Below are 24740 nucleotides of genomic sequence, written 5' to 3' on the forward strand. Positions count from 1 at the left end.
AATGTAGCAACTCTGGAAATTAGAGCCTTCCCCTCTTCCTAGAGTATGTTTATGTTGCTTTTTGTAGCTTGCACTGTTTGCTTTTTTAGTGACTTTTCTGAACTAATGTTGTAAAGTCGGTATTCTTTGTCATGTATGGCCACTTAGATCTTCTCTTTTAGCTTAGGCGTCAGAAGTGATTGATCACAAATTTTCTTAAGTCCCTGGAACCAAAAGAAAAAAAAAAACCTTCCTACTTTTTTAGTAGATGGGCTCTGTGTGTTTTGGCATATGCGCTCAACACCCAGGCAGGCAGTTTCTAGCTTTGCCTTAGCCTTCACCGCCTGCTTGTGCAGAGCCTGAAGGTCAGCCAGAAGTGAGAGTTTAGGGAATTTCTCAGGGAATTTCTGAGCAGGTACATCGCCCTGGGCATGTTTGTAACTTTCAAGTTTCCCAGAAATATGTTTCAGAGTGTTAACATCTCATTACCCAGCCTCTTCCCCAAGCCTTTGATTAGTCTACTGTTTGCCTCAAAGGTTATCCATTACTTCAGGCAACAGCAGCTAAAACATTTGCCTGTATGTGTTTTCATCAAATGCTCCCTGGATAGTTACCTCAGCAGTGGAGAGTTTCAGGTTATACAAGATAAAGACAAACCCTTGAGCCATTCCTTCAGGGCAGAGAATTTCAACTGGTGCAGACACACTGGTGTGCCTCAAGAATTTTTAAAACATGCAAGACCTGACTATTTAGTCAGGGGCACTGACCTCTTTTGCCTTAGATTGTCAAATTTTTAAAAATGACAACAGCCTGCACAACAATAGCCATCCAGCATGAATGAATCAAAACTATACCATTTTTTTGACAGATCAGCAAAAAATATATTTTTTGGTATGCCACAGAATTTTAGTAATTAGTTTACATGTGCCATAAAAAAAAAAAAAGGTTGAAAATTGCTGCTTTAGGGAGTCATCAGACAGGTCAAAATCAACAACCACAGTTGAAAATGAGGCGCATTCTGCTCTCTCCGTTACTGGTACCAATACTGGGAATGCAGCTATTTTATGTAAGGCCACGTCTAATTTTGGGCAAGGAGGGTGGGACCAGGGTAAGTTAAAACACCACAAAGCTTGCTGTTCCTACCCAGAATCAGCTTGTTTTTCTTGAAAGCATCCCCCTGGTTGTTGCAGGCTTTTGGTTAGTGTTAAGTGTTCTGAAAAAGTTGATTTGGACAGTTTTTGCCACCTTTTCTGTTGCTGTTATGAAAGGATGGAATTTAGAGTTCCTTACTCGGCATTGTGCTGACATCACTTCACTATGACTTATTACTGATAATGTTAACCTTGATCATCGGTTAAGGTGGTGTCCGCCAGGTTTCTCCACTGCAAAATTTGAATTTTTTCCTTTCCATTGGCTGCTCTAGAGGTAGGCAAACTATGGCTGCAAGGCCAAATCTAGCTCACTGCCCTTCTGTAAATAAAATTTTTATTGGCACACAGACACACTCATTTGTCTACATATTTTCTTGGGCTGCTTTCATAACTACATCAGCAGAAGTGATTATAAAAGAGACTGAGCCCACACTAAAGGGGAGAGGAATTTAGCTTTACATGGTGTAGGGAGGAGAACCAAAACATTTTTAGATATATGTTTAAAACAAGATGATTAATAAATATTTTGGAGTCTATACTTTGAGGCTATGCAATTATCCCATTTCTCCTTAAAGTTTTGCTCACTCATATAGGCTCCCTCAGTAGATTTTGCCTTCAGCAATTATTACTGTGGTATGCTAATGGTGATTTTCTGTTTCTCTCACTCCTTTTATATGTATTAATTGCAATTCTTCTGTAAGGGAGATTTGTTCCTTCATCCCCACTTATTTATTCAATCTTTTAATCATATTAGTATGGGCTCACAGATATTTATTTTATTCTATAGGTCATAATATTATACATTGCTGTCATAATTTACTTTCTTGCTCAAATTGTTCCAGCTTTGACTGATGGGAATCTTTCAGGTTGGCCTGGAATGTCCTTTAAACATGCCCCATCTTTTTTAAAAATTCATTTATTTGTTGTTTGTTTTTGAGCACTTCCTTTCTTTCTGGAACTACTGAATAGTCCAGGCACATCTTGTATTATCCCAGCCTCAGCCTTTGAGCTTTTTTATTTTCAAGAGGATTTTAAACAGTGTTCTAAACTGGGAGGGGTTCATAATACTGGAGTTGGTACAATGGAGAACATAATACAAGCTGTTGAGTTAGAAGCCCAGATTTTTAACCTTGGGCAAATCCCAGACCTCTCAATATTTTTTCTCATCAGCATAATAAAAATACTAATAGCCACCTCACAGGATTCTTGTGAAAATGTTATTTGAACTAGGAAGTAAGATGTAAATGCTGGTCTCCTTTTGCTACTATGAGGACCCCTTTGCTGTCCTAAGCAGATGGTTTCCTGCAGCGCCCCACCCCCACCCAAACACACTCCTTGTCCCCTGGAGGACAGGGACCTTGTCTTACTTACATTTTTGTAACTCTCTTACCTCCCTTACCGCTCAATGACCTTTCACATAGTCTTCAATCAACCTTGGAGGTGGATTTTAATACACACATATTCTGCATTTTAACATACATGTGTTTTGCACTGTTCTAATAGGCATGCTACTGGCAAACATCATCATTACAATTCATTTGGCGGTTTCTACAAATTCATTAGGGTTTCATTCCTATTTGACTTGCTACTTCAATAGGCATTAGCTGTGTGGGAGGATAAACTGACCCAGACATGGTATTGGACCTCAAGAAACCCACAGTAGAGTCAGGAGGAGAGAGCTCTGTACAAATAACCTACCGCAGATTATCAAGGACCTGAAATGTCAGACATCACACGGGCTTTGTTCAGCAGGCAGAAGGGTAGCCAGTGAAGGCTTCTGAGGAAAAAGGTAGCATAATCTATATTAAGGAAGGGGAAAGCTGACAGGCATGAGCCTGGAGACATGGCGGGGGGCATGGTGGCAATGAGAAGGCTTTTGGAATGGCTCAAGTGAGAAATAATATAACTCAGTGACAATGAAAATAGAAAGCAGTGAACAGAAAGCTTGCTCAGAAAAAGCAAACAGGACATGGTCAATGAGGAATCAGAGAATCTTAGAAGGTGCCCTTTGAGATTAGCTGGGGCAATTCATGTTTCAGAAGGAGATGAGGACTGAAGACATTGTTACTTTCCCAAGCTCACACTGTTGTCTAGTGACTGTGCTAATCAGGGTGACTCTCGGCTATGCTGCAGTAACAGTCAAACCAAACCCCAATCTCCAGGGTCTAACCCACAGAGATTTATTTCCTACTCACAAAAAGTCCTCTGCGGGCCAGGAGACTCTCTAGGGCAGCACCACTCCTAATGATGACTCAGGGATGCAGGCTGCTTCTCGACTGTGGGTCCTGCCAACTCGACCCCTACCTTTCAGAAAGACAGTGTGGAGAATATGTATCACTTCTCATGGCCACGTGACCAGAACTAGTCACACACCCCAACCTAACTACAAGTGAGGTTGGGAAATGTAGAAGGGAGAGTGGGCAGGAGATATTTATGTGCTATTTGGTAAGCACTATATTCTCTGTCACAATCACAGAACTAAAAATGTCCTGATTCCCAGAATCCAGTCCTTTTTCCTGTGCTTACAGGAAATGGAACCCAAGTCATGGACTTGTTAACACCTCAGTGTGTGCCCTGTGTTCAGAATACCTTCCTGTTACTGCAGACTTGGCAAGAGAACTAAAAATAGATTTTCAGACTTAGGAGAAACAACCGCATTCAGAAACAGTAAGTAGGCAGCTTGATGTAATAAGCTGAGGATCTTTAAAACAACTCCAAACTACATATCACCATATGGCAATTATTTGTATAATCTAAAAATAAGTGCAGAAATACCTGCATAGTACACATCAACTCAGACATATACATACCCTTGCTCTGTGACTTGTGAATCACAGAAGTAGATGCAGGCCATACGGTTAAAGTGCCATAGAAGCCTGATAAGCATGGCAGGGTAGAACTGATATAGAGGATGGAAGCCAACGACTTTCTGGGTGTCTGCCTGCCATGTGCCCAACCTCCTCCCAAGATAGGCAGTTCTTTACCATTAAGAGCCACATTCAATAGCATGTGACTTGTCACCCTGGCCACAAATGATCGGAGCAGAGAAAGATGCTTGAATAAAGGGCAGGTGATTTCTAATAATGCATGTGGCTTATGAGGTGGTATGGCATGAAATGACTGGTAAGTAACCAGGCCAATCAGAAAATAGATCAGATTTTTGGAGAAAGTTTGTCAGTTGACAGTGGGCACAGGAGATGAAGGGCACAGAGAGAGAAAAGACAGCATATCATTGAAATTACAGAAATATGGAGTCAGCAAAAGCCTGAGAGTTGCTTTTGATAGAGTAAGTAGTTGGTGGATAGTGCCAGACCATACAGGAGCTGTGAAAGCAAAATATTACTAGGTTGGCAAAATGACGCAGTACCCCAAAATAGCAAATTCCTGCCACAAAAGGGGCAAGGAGATATTTTAGTCCCTAGAGCTGTGCTGATCAGATTCCAAACTGCATGTAAGTTCCTGTAAGTCCAGTCATATGGCTATTTCTGAACATCTAGCCATGTGGCTGAGATTTCTATATTCCTTAATTTTACAAAGTTGCTTACAATACTCCCCCCCAACACACCATTATTTCTGGAGGACTGAGTAAATCTCTGTGTTTTGCAACTACAAGACCCCAACAGGCCATAAAGAGAAATTAAGTTCTAATGAATGCTACAACATGGATGACCCTTGAAAACATTATGCTAAATAAAATAAGCCAGACACAAAAGAACAAATATTGTGTGATTCCACTTACATGCGGTACCTAGAATTGTCAAAACCAAACAGACATAGAGTACGATAGAAGTTACCAGGGGCTAGGGGACTGGGGAGTTATTAATCTCAAATGAATTTCTGTTTGGGATGACAAAAAAGATTTAGAAATAAATAGTGGTGATAATTATACAACATTGTGAGTGTACTTGATGCAAATGAATTGCACACTTTAAAATGGTTAAAATAGTAAAAATTACGTTATGTATATTTTACCACACACACAAAGACCCTATTAGGTCTACAGCATGATGAAAAGAACATCATGGAGTCAGAGAAACCGGGTTCAAGACCCAGCTCTGCCATTTTGTAGCTGTGTCACTTTAGGCAAGTTACCCAGCCTCTCAGTGTCTCCAGCTATTCATTTGGAAATTGGAGATAATAAAACCCAATATACTTGTTGTGAGGAACAAAGACAAAGTATATTGAATCATTACATAAATATTTTTTGAAAATGAGTCTAATGACTCTTGCGATATGTATGTGGAAGAGGAGAGTTTAGGCCTCTATACTCTCATTTTAGGAAAGTATGAGGCTTCTCCTTCGCCTGTGTGCTCAGGGCACACGGCTGTGAATGTCTGCCTTCACTCCCCTGAATATTTCTCTTTTCCACTTCATCCAGTCATCCCCTCTCCTGCCCCTGTTGGGCCCCTAATGCTCTGGTGCTCTTTCCTCTTCTAGGCTTCGTGGAGACCACCCCTTAGAAGAGATTATTTTCTCATTCAAACTGGAGTCCCTTTATTCCCCTTCTCAGAGTGGTATCTGTATTTAAGCAGTTCTCTTACCAGGTGTGGAAGAGCTTGATCCACATAAGTCTGCTGAGTTGAACTAAGACATTTTTTAGGCATTGGCAGACACGTAGGTGCAGGAAACACTGGGGCAAAGGGAGCCCTCTAAGCTCTATCTCCCACAGCCAGGCAGTTAACAATACTGGGATATTTGCTGACTGGAATCCTTTCTCTGGGCATCAGCAAAATGCAGGGGGTTGACCAAATAGTTTCTCAAATTAAATTTCATTCTAACATTTTGTGAAGTCTAAAAAGCAGACACCCACTCTAGAAAGGCTGGGAGCTGTCCGAGGTCCTGAAAAGTGCCTGAGCGGGCAAACATTCCTGCTTTCCTGCTAATCCTGTAGCCCTGGCAACTCCAGTTCAGCCTAATTTTGGATTTAGGAGAGGTAATTCTGGGAAGGCTAAAAGTATGGAGAGAAAGAGAGAAACGCACATATACACAGAACTTCCTGGATGGACTTAATAGTGCTAAAGCCAAAACATAGAAACTTCCATGTATTAATTGGAATTCTTCTGTAAGGGAGACTTATTCCTTCTTCCCATTTATTCAATCTTTTAATCATATTAGTATGAATTCATAGATATTTATTTTATTCTTTGGGTCATAATCCATTACCATCATAATTTACTGTGTAGCTCAAATTGTTCCAGTTTTGGCTATTGGGAATCTTTCAGGTTGGCATGAATGTCCTTTAAACATGCCCCATCTTTTTAAAAAATTCACTTATTTGTTGTTTTCTTTTTGAGCACTTTACTTCTTTCTGAAACTACTAAACAGTCCAGACACATCTTGTATTATCCCAGCCTCTGCCTTTGAGCTTTATGATGTTAAAGAGGATTTTAAATAGCATTCTAAACTGAGAGGAGTTCATAATACTGGAGTTGGTACAATGGAGAACACAGTACAAGCTGTTGAGTTAGATGTAGAATAATTGTGATCAAGGAGCTTCCAGTTCAGTTTAGAGAAGCACACATATAATTATAGCAGAAAATGATAGGTAACTCTAAGCCATGTACAGCTATGGGAAGGAGGAGAAGAGTTCATGGGAGGAAAGTATCACTTTACATTTGAAATAGCAGGGGAGGTTTCATGGAAGAAGCAGCATTTGAACCTTAACAATTCAATAGCTGAAGTGGGGGAAGAGGAGAAAATTCCAGGAAGGAATAGTTGCATGAGCAGAGGAACAGGGATGGGACAGAAAAGTCAAGATCAAGAAGTGGGCTGGAGTGGAGGGGCTAGAGGGAGATGATAAATTCACTTTTGGATATAAAGTATTTGAACACTAGCAAGCATTCATGAAGTGATATCCAACAGACAGTTGGATATGTGAGTTTGGAGTGGAAATTGGGAAAAGGCATTTGGAAATGATCAGCACAGGTCAAGCCTTTTGTTATAGTTGTATGACCCACAGCAACATGTACTCTCCTTCAGAGCACTTGTCAGAATTATCATTAATAATTAACTGTGTAATTAGTTGTTTAACCTCTTTCTTGCTAGAATGCCAGTCTCATGGAGGCAGAGTCCACATTTGCCTTATTCCTAGCACCTAATCCAGTGCATTGCACTCAGTAAATATTTACCACTGAATAGACAAAATAAGAAGGTGATACTTCTAATAGCCATCATTTATTAAGCATCCATATGGCAGGCACTGTGATACCCACTCTTTGTATACATAATCTCATTTAAACTTCACAGAATTTCCTGAGAGGTACATCAGGGTTCTCAAACCTAGGTTCAGTAGATCTGGGATAAGGCCTGAGAATCTGAATTTAAGTTCCCAGGTGCTTCTAATGAGCAGTCAAGATGAAAACCACTCAGGTGGATGGTTTTATTGAGATTTTACAGATGACAAAACTAAGGTTCTGAATATAACAGTGATTTATTCAAAGTCCTATGGTGAGGCAGAACAATGGTGCAAAGCTAGATCTCTTAGACAGAGGACTTTACCACAAAGCCTTACTGACTCTGGGACACCTAATAACTAAAAAACAGTTTATGAGGGAAGAGCAGAAGGCTGAAAACTGAGTCTTTGAAACAAAGGGGAGTGGTGAGCACTGGCAAATGCCACAGAGAGGCCACGGAGGATGTGGCACGAGGGAGAACCTGGAAATGACACACCAATATGTCTACAGTGCCTGAGTCTGACATCAGAGGAAGATGAAGACAAGGCAATCCCTGAGGAAACCTGGCCAGCTGGAAATGCTTGTGGTTTGAGGCTTTGCCAAGATCACTCCTTTTTAGTGCAGCTTTGTGCTAAAATTATTATTAAAGCCAAACATCTTAGGCCTGTGGGGTGGGTTGCCAAGAAAGGGAGGTAGAATTCTCATGAGGGAATCTCAGTTTGGGAATGTCAAGTAAGCTATTCAGAAAACGCAAACTGCAGCCCACTCTAGGTTGTCCAGGGCCCCCCTTTGTTGGGTCATTTGAGTCTTCTGTATACTTTCTTCTGTTCTATGTGTTCTGCCTTTGGAGTACTGCTTCTATCAGTCGATGGAAAGAGAAAGAAAGGTGAAACTCCAACCAGGGCATTTTGCTGATTTGTAGTAGTCCTGAACAATATGGTTGAAATGAGATTGGAACTATAGTCCAGAAGTAAGATCTTCTGATTATCTGTAGTTGTTTCGACATTGCAGTGGGACAACGACTGCAAGCTACCCTCACACTGGCTCCTGGAACCATGATCAATCAAGGTTGCTGTGTTCTCTCTTCCAAAGGGCAGCCTGATGTGATGGATAGTTTTCTGCAATTCCACACAAAACCCAACTCACATCCTGTTGATGGTGTGTGTGAAGCAGTCTCTCTTTATTTGAAAGACAATGATGGCAGTAGCCTCTGATACCTTTACAGCTCATAAAGCACTTTTACATGCATCAACTAAATCTTCCATGACATGCTTAGCAAGTCGCAGAAGCCACGATTCAAACCCATCACCTCTGATTCTGGGTCCAATGTTCTTTCAATTACAAACCAGCCTGCTAGTTTGTTATTGGTCAAAACTCTTCTGAAATCCACTTAGCCTTATTCTGGCTACATTGAAATTAATGAGACTTCCCAAGTTTCATTGCTCTAAAAAGCAGAAATATGTGGTGAAGAAAGAATGTATGTTTGGCATACATACACAGAGTGCTGCAGCTGAACCTCGGGTTCTTGTCTGGAAGGAGGTAAAGGCCATCTTGAAGAGTGGCCAGGAAGAGGTAAACCTATGCAAAAGTCCTGGCACAATGGCTAGCGGGGACTATTATCAGCGATGCGAGCACTCTTACCTTACCAGGTCTTTCTGAACCCAAAGCACTCAGAATTGAGTCCCACCAGCTTAGGTCTGGACCTGGTATAAAGAACCAGAGGGATAGTCTGTGGAAAAGGCCTGACCCTCTCCCATAACCAAGCACAAAGCCAGGAGATGTGCTCCAGAGTCCCACAGGACTCCTTTCCCCATCTTCTAGTGGCCTCTCTCAGATAATATTCCCCCTGCCATGAAGTACTTCCTTGAGATTCCAACATCAAGAAATGTCCTCAGTCTGAAATTCTGGAATCTACTAAACAGTTCCTCCTCCTCTCTCTCCAAAGTCATACCCACATCCTGGGAGATATTAGAAGCTTGAAAGTGAGTACTACATACTGCAGCCCCCACACTGACTCTCCCAGCCTTCATCTTTCCAGATTCCGTTCTTTGAGTCCCCCCAGCGCACAGCAAAGGAGGCCAGTTCAGTTACCATCACTCTTCCGCACTCCTGGGCATCTGTTTGTTTGCAGGGACCTACCTCCCTTCCTTTCCCCGGGCGTTGCAGGGTTTCTGCGCAGCCTCCGGCCTCTGATGGTCCCGGGAGCTGCAGAAGAACAGCTGATGAGATGCTCTCTGACGTAGACCCACTTTTCCCCCGGGAACCCCAACCGGGTTGAGAGAGGGGACAAAGCTTCGCCCTACGGGTTCCCACTCTAACAGGAAAAACAGGGCCTCAACCCTCGGACGCTCCGGGATGAGAATGGGCGTACGGGACACCTCCCAGAAAACCCTAGGACAGGGTCAAGGGATGCAACGGAACCGTGTGGTTTCCAGATGGCAAACCCCAGTCGTTTAGGCACCCTTGACCTCCAGTCATTTCCAAACCAGACGATTCTTGGGGAGGGACACTGAGGACAGGAAGCAAGTCCTACACAAATGGCTCTGTCCTGGCGCCCTAGGTCTGTCGCTTGCGCAGCTGCGGTAGTCCCTGCGCTTCCCCGCCCCCATCCTGATGCTCCCTCCTTCCCTCCCCTAGCCAGACCCAGAGCAGGAGCTCCGCCCCGAATGCGCCGACCCAGCCCCCACCTCCACCCCAGCGCCTTAAAACCCGGCGCACACCGCCCTGCCGCGCCCCGTCTGGCGCACCTCTCCTCTCCTAGATATCTACAGCTGCGCTCCTTCTCCCGGCCCTGCTCCCGGAACCATGAGCTTCGGCTCGGAGCACTACCTGTGCGGCCCCTCCTCCTATCGCAAGGTGTTTGGAGACAGCTCTCGTCTGTCTTCGCGCCTCTCTGGGGCTGGCGGCGCAGGCAGTTACCGCTCTCAGTCGCTGTCCCGCTGCAATGTGGCCTCCTCGGCCGCCTGCTCCTCGGTCTCGTCGCTCGGCCTGGGCCTGGCCTACCGGCGGCCTCCGGCACCCGACGGACTGGACCTGAGCCAGGCGGCGGCGCGCACCAACGAGTACAAGATCATCCGCACCAACGAGAAGGAGCAGCTGCAGGGCCTCAACGACCGCTTCGCTGTATTCATCGAGAAGGTGCATCAGCTGGAGACGCAGAATCGCGCGCTCGAGGCAGAGCTGGCCGCGCTGCGGCAGCGCCACGCTGAGCCGTCGCGCGTTGGCGAGCTCTTCCAGCGCGAGCTGCGCGACCTGCGCGCGCAGTTGGAGGAGGCGAGCTCGGCTCGGGCACAGGCCCTGCTGGAGCGCGACGGGCTGGCGGAGGAAGTGCAGCGGCTGCGGGCGCGCTGCGAGGAGGAGAGCCGCGGGCGCGAAGGCGCCGAGCGCGCCCTAAAGGCTCAGCAGCGCGACGTGGACGGCGCCACACTGGCCCGCCTGGACCTGGAGAAGAAGGTGGAGTCGCTACTGGATGAGCTGGCCTTCGTGCGCCAGGTGCACGACGAGGAGGTGGCCGAGCTGCTGGCTACGCTGCAGGCGTCGTCGCAGGCTGCGGCCGAGGTGGACGTGGCTGTGGCTAAACCTGACCTGAGCTCTGCACTGAGGGAGATCCGCGCCCAGTATGAGTCCCTGGCCGCCAAGAACCTCCAGTCAGCCGAGGAGTGGTACAAGTCCAAGTTTGCCAATCTGAACGAGCAGGCAGCTCGCAGCACCGAGGCCATCCGGGCCAGCCGCGAAGAGATTCACGAGTACCGGCGCCAGCTGCAGGCACGCACCATCGAAATTGAGGGCCTGCGTGGAGCCAATGAGTCCTTGGAGAGGCAGATATTGGAACTGGAGGAGCGACACAGTGCCGAAGTGGCTAGCTACCAGGTAAGGACTGGAGCGCTGTTTAAGTAAGGAGTGGCACCCTGTCCCCTCCCACGCATACCTGCGCTTTCCCCCACATTTGTGGCCCAAAGAACTGGGGGGAGGGGAAGGGAGGAAAGAGGAAAAGTCTCGACTAGAGGACTTGGCAAACAAAAAGCTCTGGACTATCCCCTGATTTTCCTGCTGCTTAGTTACATCCCTTTCCAGAGCCCTTCTAACAAAGAAGCCCTACTCTTCTTCAGAGTCCGGAAATCTAACTCATGCCTACCTGTCAGCAAGTGGGAATAAATACACTTAAGACTTGAAGAACAGTTCTCCACCCAAAGTAGGAGTGAGCCCAACAAGGATGGGTTACACCCTCTCTGTGGTTGGCAGTACTGTCTCGGCTCTCTGGCTTCTTTTGTCGACTTTGAAAGGCTTTCTGTGCGCCCTAGGATACATATTTATAGAATATGTTGTGCCCTGATGTTGGGGGAAGAATGGTGAGCTGAACTGAGAATGATTCTACCCCATTTTCTTGACTTTTATCCTTTAAGGAGTAGATTTGGAACCAACAGGATGGGTGGTTGGGCTAGCATACCGCTCCCCCAACGGGCACACACCACGCACACAGACACACGCACATGCACGCACGGTTCCCTAGTTGCCCCATTGATGATATTTCTTTCTAAAGAAAGCTTTCAACAGAATGGCCGGGGCGCTGTCCTCGGTGCTGATCTCGCATCTCAGAAATGTGTCTCCCGTTGCACGTCCCAGTTATGACTCTCTAGGCAATTAACTGCTTTGATTTTTTTTTTTCTCCTGCAACACCAACACATCAGTCTTGGCTACCTGCAATCAAAGGTCACCTCATGGACAGTATCAATTTTCACTTTCATGGATGGCTTAGCACTTAACAAAAACCACTTAATATGCTCCCAGCAGTGAGGTCCCACTTGAAAATGCCCATTTTCTGAACAGTTTTCTGATCTAAGTGCATGTGGTAAATCAAAGAGATGAACTCTATCTTTGCTATTAACCACTTATTTTTCATCTTTGCATATCCTGTAAGTTCCTTTGATTGGTCCTTTCATCCTTTATTTCTCCAAATGAAGGCCACTGCATCTTCATCTTTGCTATATCAAGTGTTCTGGGCTTTTGACCACAAGGGCACAGAGGCAGGAGGAAAATGTAGAAAATAATCTAAAAAGTGCGGTTCAGATTAAAGGTACAATAAAAGCTCCTTTGCATAGAAGCTATAATTCAGAAACTTGCAATAATTCATTCTGGCCAAGACCAAAGTTTACATTTGGTTAAATTAAGAGGGCTTGGGGAGCATTAATAAAAATACATACAAGAAAAGGAGTGAAACCTCAAAAGTATGATGTTAACCTGGAGATAAAGAATAATTATTGGTGTGCAGGTATTTGTTGTTCATTATAAATGACTTCCTTTGATAAAGGAAGAAAGTTGCTTGGATCATTTGTTTTGTTTAGTTAACATTTTACCGTAGTATTCAGATAAAGACTTCTCTTCTGCCTCACAATCTGTAACTTGAACTTTTCACTATGTGGCCCAGCCCCTGTAATGTCTGGATTAATCACATTTAGTTTATTGAAGCTTCATGTTTTCTTCTAGAAGCCCCAAAGGATGAGCTAGATGATCTTCTGAAGGGCCAGCCCAATATTTCTACAAAAAGGGTAATTTACCCATAACTGCCCTCTAAATTGGGCTTTGCCATGTCCTCTATTTGTTTGTGATAGCCCCTTCATTCCATGAGGTAGTGACAATATTGTCTGCCTTGTTTTGTTTGCATTAAAAGGCTTTCAGTGTTAGACAACAGCAGGGTCATGTAGATGTAGTCCACAGGAGAAACAAGAAAAACAGCAACCGCAGCATGTCTGCAGCTCTGCAGTGCTGCCCCCATCAGCTTTAGCTTCCCATGCCTCAGTGGGCCTGCTGATGGAGTGGTAGAGATCAGATAGCAGAGAGGTATTTCCAACCCCATTGGGACCTAAGACTGAGGAGGGGCTCACATCCTTACCTGCAGACCCTGAAGGCCTGAAGCCACAAAGGTGTCCTCTGGCTGCTCTCTCTAGCAATATCAGCAGTGCCAATGAAGATGAAAACTTCCTTCTCCATAGAGATTCAGCCACTGTTTTCTTGCCCTGTCACCCCCTGCCCCACCCCTTTCACTGCAGTAATGGGAGGCTGTTCCTTCCTTCTGCTTCAGTGATTAGTAATAGGCCCATTTTCTTGTGCAAGCTTGCCATCCTCCAAGAGGCAGAGGAAGGCTCCATTAAAGTCACGTTTTCACTGCCCCAGAGATCTGGCAGCCTATTTGAGGAGAGAATGCTTATTACACTTTGAAAGGGTAAAGAATATTTCAGGGTGACATAGTAAGTGTACAGTGGTGCATGAGAAGTCCAGATCAGGCAACAGGAGACATGATGAAGAGCTAGGGCTTTTGTCTTCAAAAGCCAAATGCAGCCACTTCTTTAGCTGGAGCCTTTTCCATTTGTAAAACAGGGCAATTGGAGTTCCTGCATAGCTGCTTCACCACCATTAGAGCCCCCATTATTCCGAAGATTTCTAAGGACATTTTTGAAGGGTACTGGGGCCCCTGGACCTGTACTATGGTCTGTCTTGGAAAGCTAAAGCATTCCTTGAAAGACCTTGCTGAACAATCAAGATCACCATTATTTAATGCTCTCCAGGGAGAGAAGCCAAGTCTGCCCTCTTCTCTCCAGTATGAGATTGGAATACAGCCTAATAGGAAGGGGCTGATCCCTTGGAGATTGGAGGTGGTAGTGCCTGCATATAAATCTGTAGCATTTGATAGATCCATTTCTGAAGTTAGAATTCAAGAAAAGAAAAAAAAAACACATTTAGTCTTTAACTCCTCCATATGCTTTTTGTTTTGTTGCGTTCTTGCCCCTCTGTGTCTCACTGTATTATGGTCATTGGGGCCACCATGATAGCTCCTTTACAAAAATAAATTGAAACTATTGGTTCCTAAATCCATTGACTTACCAAGGTCACTTGAGGGCTTAAAGAAAAGATTCTCAAGCCCACTCCCAAAAATATGGACTCAGTAGTTTGAGTAGGTGTGGCCCAAGGATAAGCATTTTCAATAAAACAAAAGAAAATAAAAACAAATGCTGCATCCTGTTGTTCCTCAGACTGATTTTGGGGTGCATGGACCTAAATTACCACATTTCCCTGTGTAAACCAGTTCATATCATGCAAGATTTTAAAGTATGGTAGGGACAAAAAGGAAAACAAATGTGAGGATAAGACAAAAACAGGTGGTAGAATAAGGCATAGGGGCGCATCACATATAAAAACCCTCTCTCCCCGCAAGTTTATTACACAGAGTAGTAACTGGATGGCTGCACTCACTACTGTTGCCTGGCTGAGGGCTCCTAAAAGTGGTGAAATCCCCAGCACTGTTAGTCGTTCCCTTTTACTGCAGATGCTAGTGTACCCAGTTCTTTCTCTTACTCCCAGCCCACATCCTTCCAGCCCTGAGGAAGAAGCTCAGCACCTGTTTTATCTGCTCCAGGAGAGACCCCAGCTGGAGCTGGGAGTGCCTCTGTCCCATTCCCTCGGGCTAAGCCAGCAGCAGCTGTGTGGTTGGGGGAGGGGGCGGACTGCGGCGCTCTGCTCAGATTTCGTGAGCAGGAAGCCATCTTTGGCAGAGCTTTTGAAGGGCGAGGCAAGACAGCCTGGTGTAGGGAAACAAAGAGCACAAACAAAGAGACTAGACATTGAGGAGCAGTGATCAGCAGTCAGCACAGTTCCTTGTGAAAGGAGCGAAGTCATGCTTTTTGTGTGCTCTGATCCATAAAATAGACATGTGAAATGTTCAACATCTCATCTATCCAGAACTCAACTCCCCAATAACCTCTTTTTCAGACAACAGCGATGAAACAAAAATAATTTTTTTAAAAAGGACCTAATTAATCTGCTGATGAGACAAAAATGTTTATGTCTAAACCACATAGTAGGGAGTCAACCCCTCTGATGCCCCAGGTCTATTCATTGTTACTTTACAGGATTGTAAAGCACTTTGTTTGAATTTCAAGCTTGCACCATGAGAGAGAAGAAGAAGGGACCAAGGAGGAGGAGCAGCAGATCAGTTCTTTTCAGGACAAAGAAAACTAATGAGTGGCAAACACTAATTCAGACACTGCTCTTTGGGGTCATTTAGGGCAGAAATAAACAGCCAGGTACACCTCAGTTGACCTAAAAGATAAAATACATCACAGAATTATAGAAAAATAATTGGATCGTTATCATAACCTACAGTTGCTGAGAAAGGTTGAATTATGTTTAATGTCCTAATTAACAGTGGTACAGCCTGCTTCAAAAAGGTTTTTATTCAAAAGTTATTTTTTTTAAAAATTTAGTGCTTTAAGGGATATGCCTCTTACTATTCAATATTTGAGTTGTATTATACGCTGCTTTCCTTGGTTATCTAAGGGGTTATTGGGAGGGCTCATGGTTAATTTGTCCATATGATTAGAAAGGTAGAGTCACATGATATATTAACAATAATAAAAGCCACTAATATTTATTGAGCAGTTCCTTTGTGACAAGTACTATTCTAATGCCTATTATCTAATTTAATAGATAATGGAAGCATATAATAATATGAGGTGCATTAAATTGGAACCTCAAGTTGAGAATCTCAGAACACCTCAGGAAAGAATAAACATTGTATTTTTCCATATGCAGAAATGGAAGTTTTGAAGAAACTAAAATAGAAAACTGACTGAGGTATGTTAGATATTTGTGGTGGGGCAAGAAATGCAACGCAAAGACCCTGATTAAATCCTCCTCTTTTCCTCGTGTATTTCTCCTGCTTCTTTGCATAATGAGGATGCTTCCTCCTCTTTCTCCTTTTTTCCTCATTCTAAACCCTTTTCCCCCTTACCAGTTAATATTGATTCTCTTACCCTGATGAGTAGACTTGCTTATAGGTTAATTTAACCTCAAATAGCAACCATCCAGTAAACTTTCTTGGTAAAAACCCTTTTAAACCCTCATGATCTCTTAATACACTTTGCAATATTTCCATTGCTGTCCAGTATAATATGTATTTTCCCCACAGCTCCACATTCCTTGCTCTGTAGCCACTATTTAATTGAGTTTCTCCTTTGCTGTATTCCTGTCAATATTTATAGAACAGGTAGATAGTATGAATTTTAATCTTTTCTGCAGATTCTCTTGATTTGGAAGTCTGCACCCCCTGATGTATCAATCCTACCTTCACCATGGCTTTATCGACCTCACACAAGGGGACTTACAAAGGCCCCTCGGCACTTACTTTCTTGGTTTTTTATATGTTTATCTGCTTCACTGTTTCATAAAGTACTCAGTCACTATGCTCTTCATGTCGACAAAGTTGCAACTGAATTAAATGGGTTATTTGCTCACACCTTTTCAGGTGATGAGAAAAGAAGTGCTTATGTAGCATCATTCAACAATTATTCATTGAGCATCTACAGTGTACTCTGTGCTAGGCTCTGGCTTCCAGGGGTGTACTAGACAGAAAGGATCCCTGCTTCCATATAAATTACATTTAAGAGCAGTAGTTCTCTGAGAGGATCAATTTGTCCCCAGGGGACATTTAGCAGTATCTGGAGACATTTTTAGTAGTCACAACTGAAAGGGAGTGTGTGCTACTGGTATCTAGTGGGTAGAGGCCAGGGATGCTGCTAAACATGTTACAAGTCACAGTACAGTCTCCCACAATAAAGCATTATCCAACCCAAAATGTCAACAGGGCCAAGGTTGAAAAATCCTGTTATAGAGGAAGGTTGACAAATCAAATTAGCAAACTAGTAAATGAAGAAGAAAAAATTTCAGATAATGATTAAGAGCTAAGAGCACAGTGGCCACTTTGAGTTAGGTGATTTTTAAAGTATTTGTCCTCCTACTAGAGGTACCTTTTTCTTAAATGGTATTATTATTATTTAGAGAGAGAGAAAGGGAGGGAGAAAGAGAGGGAGAAAAGCATCGATCCATTGCTTCTTGTGTGCCAAACCCACAATGTATGTATGTGCCCTGACCAGGATCGAACCAGTGACCTTTCACTTTGCAGGATGACACCCAACCAACTGAGCCACACCAGTCAGGGCACTTTTTCTAATTTGCACAATGTTCCTACATGGGCTAGCCGCTGCCATGGCTTGAGGTAAAATAATGTGCAAGATCAATGTGGAGAGAGCACTTAAGCTGGATGCCAGGAGGACCTGTCTGAACAGAGGACATTTGAAATTGAGTCTTGTATGACGTGGAGTGGGCCATGTAAAGACATTCCAGAGCATTCCAGACAGGAAATGGCTAGCCTAAAGGGCCTGGGACAGCAGCTTGGTAAGTCAAAAGAGTAAAAGAGAAGGCCAGGGTAGCTGAAACACGTTGAGCAAGGGGGGAAGTATAGGCTGTATTGAGGAGTTTGAACTTTATTCCACAGGCGTTGGAAGATTTTAAGCAGGTAAACAATAGGATCTGCTGTGTTTTTAAAAGATCCTTCTGGCTGCTCCAGAATCACAAATGTATTTTTCTTCTATGCCTGTGTTTATACCTGGAAGAATTTGGAGCAAAACTATTACATAAATGTAGTTTCTTTTTTAAAAATTATAATTTCAATCTACCATGTGGATAAAAAATTTTCTCATTATGTATCTTCTTATCTGTCATGTAAAAATCTTTCAGTAAAGTGATTGAGTAGCAGACTTCCAAGAAACCAGCAAACAAATGGAGATAGAGAAGACTTGCTGTCCTCTCTGTGCTTTCTACAGTTGGAATTTTCTGAATCTAAGCTCCTAACCTGAGGCTTTGTGTTATAGAAAAGACATACAAGTGAGTCAGCAGCAAATACAATAAGCAAGGGAGGGATGGTAAGCATGTGCCCTGTGGTAGAAGATCCCAACCCTCACCATGTATCCAAATCTCCTGGGGACCTTTATGAAAAAATGCAGATGCTGGGACCCCACCCCAGAACAAATTAATCAGAACCTTGGCTGGATGGGGGTGAGGGGAGGTCTGGATGCTTTAATGTGTAGTCAAGGTTGAGAACCCTTGACTTATGGAAATCTCGATGAATTTCAGCTGGTTTGGCCTAAATATGTTGGGTACGTCATTTTTCAGGATAGCATTGGGCAACTGGAGAATGATCTGAGGAACACCAAGAGTGAGATGGCACGCCACCTTCGGGAATACCAGGACTTGCTCAATGTCAAAATGGCTCTTGACATTGAGATAGCAGCCTACAGGTACTTCAAAGGGCATGCTCACCCAAGCAGTTGCAGCCACCTAGGGCAATGTGATCCAAGCAAGTGGCTCTAGTCTTTCCTATGTTTTAAAAATTTATTGATGAGAGAGAGAGAGAGAGAGAGAGAGAGAGGAAGGGAGAGAGAGAAACATCAGTTTTTGTTGCTTCACTCATCCATGCATTCACTGGTTGCTTCTTGTATGTGCCCTGACTGGGAATTGAACCCACAACTTTGGTGTTTTGGGACAACACTAACCAACTGAGATAACCCAGCCAGGACTAGTCTTTCCTATTTCTTATGGGTGAGGAAGGATGAGGAAAGACATCACTGGCCCCTTCCAGGTGAGCTGACACCTTTGTCCCTTGACTTGGTTATAGTCCAGCTCCATTTACTAGTCCAGGTTTTTCTACTTACCTCTGCTAGAATTGAAGGGCATAATGTGAGTATGTAGAGGATGGAATAAACCCACCAGACTCTAACTTTAAAAACAGCGTTTATACAATATAGAAAGTTCTAATAGGTGAGGTTATCTCTCTGATTCCTACTCAAGGCAATATTCATATAAGCATTTACCTTTAAAAAATGTAATAACAGCAGCTAATAAAAGTTTTTGACTACTATGAGCTAGGCAGTCTATTAGATACTGCATTATAAATGATCTGGGTATCACGTCTTATTATTCCCATTCTGCAGATGAGGAAACTTGAACCATGGACTGTGTAAGTTGCTCATAGTCACAGCACTAGTAAATGGAAGAGCTCAGATTCAACCCCAGAGCTGTCTGAGCATTTTTTATTCTCTTTTTCTTTACATTATGTGTACTTCAAAGCAAAGCTCCAAGAGTGATAGTGTCTTGAGTTTCTGAGTTTAAAGAAAGGATGCTAAAAACGATTAGTTTTGAGAAACAAGGTATTGGAGGTCACTCTGTTGTGATGCCATTTAGGCCAGCCTGAGAAGAAGTCCATTATCTGAAACAGGTTCACTCACTGGTCTTTGATATTGCTGGTTCCACTCTGTTTGTGGTCCTGTACACTGAGAGAATACAGATCTCAAGTTCAGGCTGCTTCAGGCAGGTCTTCCCTCCTAGTGGACTTTTCACTTCCTTATTCCTATTGCACTTATGATGTTGATTAGCAAAATTACTTTTCCCTAGAGCTTTGCAGACTCTTAAGTGCCAAAAATGGGTGTGATGAGGACAAGGGGAATAGTAGGTTTTCTCTTGTTTAATACATTTGTGAACAGGATAGGTTTCCCTTTGATGGTGCTTTAAACACAACTGGTGTGGAAGAGAGAGAGAGAGAGAGAGATTGTGTGTGTGTGTGTGTGTGTGTGTGTGGTGTACGAGTGAGCATGCATGCATGTGCTTGATAACTCCAACTCTGTGAGCCTTGAAATTCAATATTTATTCATCTCAGTTTCATGAATAAACTGCGAAGTCTTATAGAATCTTTCTAAAATGAATAGGAGCTAAGAGTTAAGTTCTTTTTTAAAGAAGTTGGAAGTTGGCTTTCTGAGATTTCTTTTCTCTGTTTGGTTCACAGGAAACTGCTGGAGGGCGAAGAGACACGCTTTAGCACCAGTGGATCAATCATTTCAGGGCTGAATCCACTTCCTAATCCAAGTTACCTGCTCCCACCTAGAATCCTCAGTTCTACAACCTCCAAAGTCTCATCCACTGGGCTGTCTCTTAAGAAAGAGGAGGAGGAAGAGGAGGAGGAGGCTTCTAATGTAGCCTCTAAGAAAACCTCCCAGATAGGGGAAAGTTTTGAAGAAATATTGGAGGAGACAGTAATATCTACTAAAAAAACAGAGAAATCAAATATAGAAGAAAGCACCATTTCAAGCCAAAAAATATAATTATGTTGCTTAAAAGGAGTTAATGCTTAAGAGGGGATCAATTGCATTTGACTTGTTAAACAGCCTATTCCTGAACCAAAACACCTATCACCACTTATAAAATGTCTTCATGGCTTCAATCTCATATTTAGCATTGAATACCTTCATTCTCTAATAAGAAAACCACTGCTTAGATTGGAGCAAACTGCAGTTCTAGAGCCACCACAGAGGCATTATCTAAGAACACAGCTTTCTCACCTAAAGCTCAGACTTGACAGTGATAGATTATTCAGGTACAGAGGAAGTACAAACTAAGGTGCTAAATCTGTGATCATCACCATTTGCTGTGAATTGAAATTAAAACCCATTTTACTCACTATAACCAGCCATTACCCAGCTATATAATCTCACTCTAGATACATAAAATATAAGATCACTGCCAAAGATAAACTAATGGTCCACACCCAACACCACTCTTAATAGAACTGTTTTGCAAATGATAGGTGTTTGTTTAATGGACACTTTCCCTTCCATCCCCCCTCAATTCCATATATCCTTTTCTTCTATTCAGAAAAAAAAAAAAAAAAAGGCTACTGTAGTATTTTTCCCTTTTATTCTTCTCAAAAGAACTTACCTCCTTAAGCTCTCTTTGCTGAATGGGTAAAATTTAAATGCATGTTGACCATATCTATGCTTATATCCTTCCAATTCTGTAGGTTAAAAAAATGGCAGTGATAAGTTTTAAGGGTTGCCCCCAACAAATAAAGTAATAAAGACTCCCTAGATTTTAGGCTTTTCAGTTTATCAAATCCACTTAATTAGGGAGAAAAAAAAACCCTACTCGATTAAGAATGTAGCCTTTCACCCTAATGTTAGAAACAGTCATAGTTATCCCAAGCTGTGTGATTAAGGTGACCTTAGATTTAGTAATATAAGCTAGAAGAGGTGAGTATTTGTATGAATGGAAAAAGTGAAGGTCTCATTTATCTGTTGGTTCATTTGTGGTGATATAGAATTAGCTGTTTCATGCCCTTATCTTTAGACAGAATCCACATATTCCCTTTCCTGCTAGTCTAGGTCCTAAAGAGGCCAGGACACAATGCTACTGTCCCAAAGCAAAAGAAGTTATTTCTGGTCAATCAACACCACCAGCAATACAAAAAAGAAATCTTTCTCTTTTCTAAAAGAGTTGCCCAACGGTTTTCCCATTGCTGCGCGGTTGGTGGGCTCTCCCAGCTGCAGGGAGACTCAGACCAGAGAAGGTGCACACAAGCTCCTACTCACATGCTAGGAAGTAGATTCTGGAGCACCCACTTTTCATCTGCCCAACTGAGTAGCAGCTGCATTGCCCAGTCTTCCACATGTGCCAAGTTTGATGCAGAATTCATTCTCTGCCAGCAGTCACTTCACCAGAGCTAAAGAGTTGCCGTGTCTCCAACACACTTCTCCATTAAGGGCTCTGTGGTGATAAGGACCTGATGCTTTTACTGAACTTTCTTACGCTAGCACGTGCTTCCATAGTTCAAGGAACTTGAAGATACCTTACTCTTCTTCCTTTCCCTTACTCCATCCTTGTCTCTACTCCCCACACTTACTGTAAAACATTAATAAGTTAAGAATTAAAAGTCACATGAATCCCACCAATGTAACTTGTATTCTGTGGTTTCTGCTGCTTCAACTGATAAATGCACCATTTTGGTTCAGTGAGATGACTGCTCCCCCCAAATAATTCAGAAATCTTACACTGTTCTGTGCATCCACATTTAGTTGTATTTTTTTTCCCCTGCCAAAGCCTTAGGGCTGTAGTCTTCATTTGTTTCAGACTGGTCAGAAACACAGTGCATTAAGTGAACAGTTTGTGGCAGGAGTGGGGAAATCAAATCAAACGATGAAAGGCACTGCATCTTGTGCCTGGATCATGATTGAACTAACTTACCTTGGTGAACATTTCTGAGAATAAATTGGCAGAACACACATGATTATAAAGTCTTTCAAAACAATAAGAATCTTCCTTCTTTGAAAATGGGGTTACGGTTCCGCAGAACCCAGATATTTAGGTAGAACATGGGTAGCAATAATAGAATTTTCCTCTACTATAGTGATTCTTTTTATTTTTTAACATATTTTCTATTGTTAGCTTTTTATTATTTTTATTTTTAGATTTTATTTATTTACTTTCAGATCGAGGGGAAGGCAAGGAGAAAGAGAGGGAAACATCTATGTGTGGTTGCCTCTCACACACCCCCAACTAGGGACCTGGCATGCAACCCAGGCATGTGCCCTGACTGGGAATTGAACCAGCGACACTTGGCTTGCAGGCCGGTGCTCAATCCACTGAGCTACAGCAGCCAGGTGTAATGATTCTTAACCTATTTGGGATTGTAGACCCCTTTGGAGAAAGTTACGAACCCTTGTCCCAGAAAAAATACACATGCAAAAATTTTGTACAGATCAAGGGGCTTGTGACTCCTCCAGAACTACCTACTTCTGGTGCCCAGGAGTCCGAAGACCCCAACTTGAGATTCCCTAGTGCTATTTCAGGTTCCAGGATAGAGACTGCAGTGAGAGATGTAGGAATGCAACTCACAGCTGATGCTGGTGGTTGAAGCTGAAGCTTGCTGAATCCTGAACAAGACTGTCATTCTCAGTCCATCTGGCTTAGACCCTTGTATGCCACTAAAAGATACATTAATGGTACTGCTGGCAAAAAGAGATCTGTTAGTCAAGCACTAACAATGGGAGTTTCATAGTCGGTCGGCAGCCGTCCGTCTCGAGAGACGATGGTGTAGCTTCTTAAGAGTCTATCTGCACCGCCGAGAATGGTTGTGCAGTCCGACTCGGGAGTGACACGGTATCTGTCTCCTCCCGTGTTGAATCGACATCTTGCGATGACGCTGGAGTGTCCCCTCCAGTGAAGCTGAAGCTACAGAGCCTGGGCGGGGTGATATGGAAGGTCTGCTGTTGCCCATGCAGCAGACCCCCCCTCTCTTCGCAGCTGAAGGGTCCAAGGGAAAGACGGAGTCAATACAGCTTGGCTTCAGGTGCGCCGCAGGAGTTGCCGGTGTTGACTACAACGTCAAACCGCCTTAGGGACTCCGGCTCCGGATTTTCTGTCGGGGTTTACTCCCTTAGCCTTTCCCCTGAAGAGGTATGCCGCAAGGCAGCGGAGGTTTTTTTTTTTTTTTTTTTTTTTAAGTATATTTTATTGATTATATTGTTACAATAGTTCCAATTTTTTTTCCCCTTTGCTCCCCTCCGCCCAGCACCCCCCTTCCCCAACAATCCCCTCTCCAAGTCCATGCCCATGGGTCGTACATACAAGCTCTCCCGCCTCACCCTTTCATATATTCTTCTTCTTCTTTTTTTAAAATTAATTAATTAATTAGTTAAATATTTTAACAATAAAAAATAACAATTCCTCCCTCTCAGACTTAAGACCCTTTACAATCTTATAAAGGACAATGGATGAAGGTCTCGAGCTCCTCTAGCTGCTTCAAGCTGGACATGGTCGTCGTCCTACCTACCCGTGGGTCAAGAAATCCCTAATAAGAGTGGGGATGTGGAGGGGAGGGTGGCCTTCCCACAAGGGGAAGGATCGTGCAGACTCCAGGTTGGTTGGCTGTCTCTGGACAACGGCATGCTTGGTTTGACAGGCTGGCATCCTTGTTGTATTCTGGGGGCAACAGGGTTAAAGGACATCATTTAATCCGTAACCACTAGATGACAAAAGACAGGTATTAATTTTTCAATGTCCCACATTAGGGAAAAGAAGGGCTTCTTTGGAGGAAGGTGTGCCAGGTACATCTCACCTGTCCAAAACCCTTTTGCCCATTATACTTATTTTGGACTGAGGGAAATATTTTAGGTTTCCCCCATCTCAGGCCTCTGGGCTTTTTCTGTCCAAGCCATTAGGATAGAAAAGAGAAACCAGTTTTAAAGTGAAGCCCACAGACCACCCCGTTCTTCACCAACCCAGCCACTTAGTTCAGCCAAACCATTGAGTCTCAGGAGGCAGCAATGCAGACAGGATTAAGTGAGGCCTATGCATACAGATAATCACTCAGGTAATGAGATTGTAGGCTTATGCCCTTTGAAAACAGAAAACACATGTTAATTTATGTAACATAACCCACATACAAGTCTCTAAATCTGTAGGACTGTCTTATCGGAAGGAAAATCCTTGTCCTTCTAATATTCACTGAACTTGCATTTCTATTCTTTATATTTTTATTCCCCCCCCACTAAAAAATTTTCTGTTTGTTTGTTTTTCCACTACAGTTGTCTCACTTTTTTTCCCCCTCTTGCTTCCCTGCACCCTGCCCCCCCCCACAGTCAGTCCCCACCCAGTTGTCCATGTCCATGGGTCATTCATACATGTTCTTTGACTAGACCCTTCCCCTTCTTACCCCTTCTCTCCCTCCCATCTCCCCCTTTGTTACTGTTAGTTTATTCCTTGTTTACATACCTCTGGT

General features: G+C 43.3%; 2 protein-coding genes across 2 annotated transcripts in view; one reads left to right on the forward strand and one right to left on the reverse strand.

Moving 5' to 3' along the window:
• NT5C2 (5'-nucleotidase, cytosolic II) overlaps positions 1-10457 on the reverse strand; it is a 156542-nt gene extending 146085 nt beyond the window's left edge. The window contains exons 1-2 of the mRNA XM_090278536.1: positions 10133-10457; positions 9443-9508 (exon numbers count right to left, since the gene is read on the reverse strand). The gene's annotated coding sequence lies outside the window, so the exon portion shown is untranslated. The remainder of the gene's footprint in view (positions 1-9442; positions 9509-10132) is intronic.
• On the forward strand, positions 10100-21917 carry INA (internexin neuronal intermediate filament protein alpha). The gene is made up of 3 exons (XM_090278532.1): positions 10100-11173; positions 18308-18432; positions 19974-21917. The coding sequence occupies exons 1-3, from the start codon at positions 10109-10111 to the stop codon at positions 20287-20289; spliced, it is 1506 nt and encodes a 501-aa protein (XP_090134658.1). The 5' UTR covers positions 10100-10108; the 3' UTR covers positions 20290-21917.
• Positions 21918-24740: the final 2823 nt, after the last annotated feature.

Source organism: Furipterus horrens, unplaced genomic scaffold (assembly GCF_987537825.1).
Source record: "Furipterus horrens unplaced genomic scaffold, mFurHor1.1.pri manual_scaffold_5, whole genome shotgun sequence".
Lineage (NCBI taxonomy): Eukaryota > Metazoa > Chordata > Mammalia > Chiroptera > Furipteridae > Furipterus > Furipterus horrens.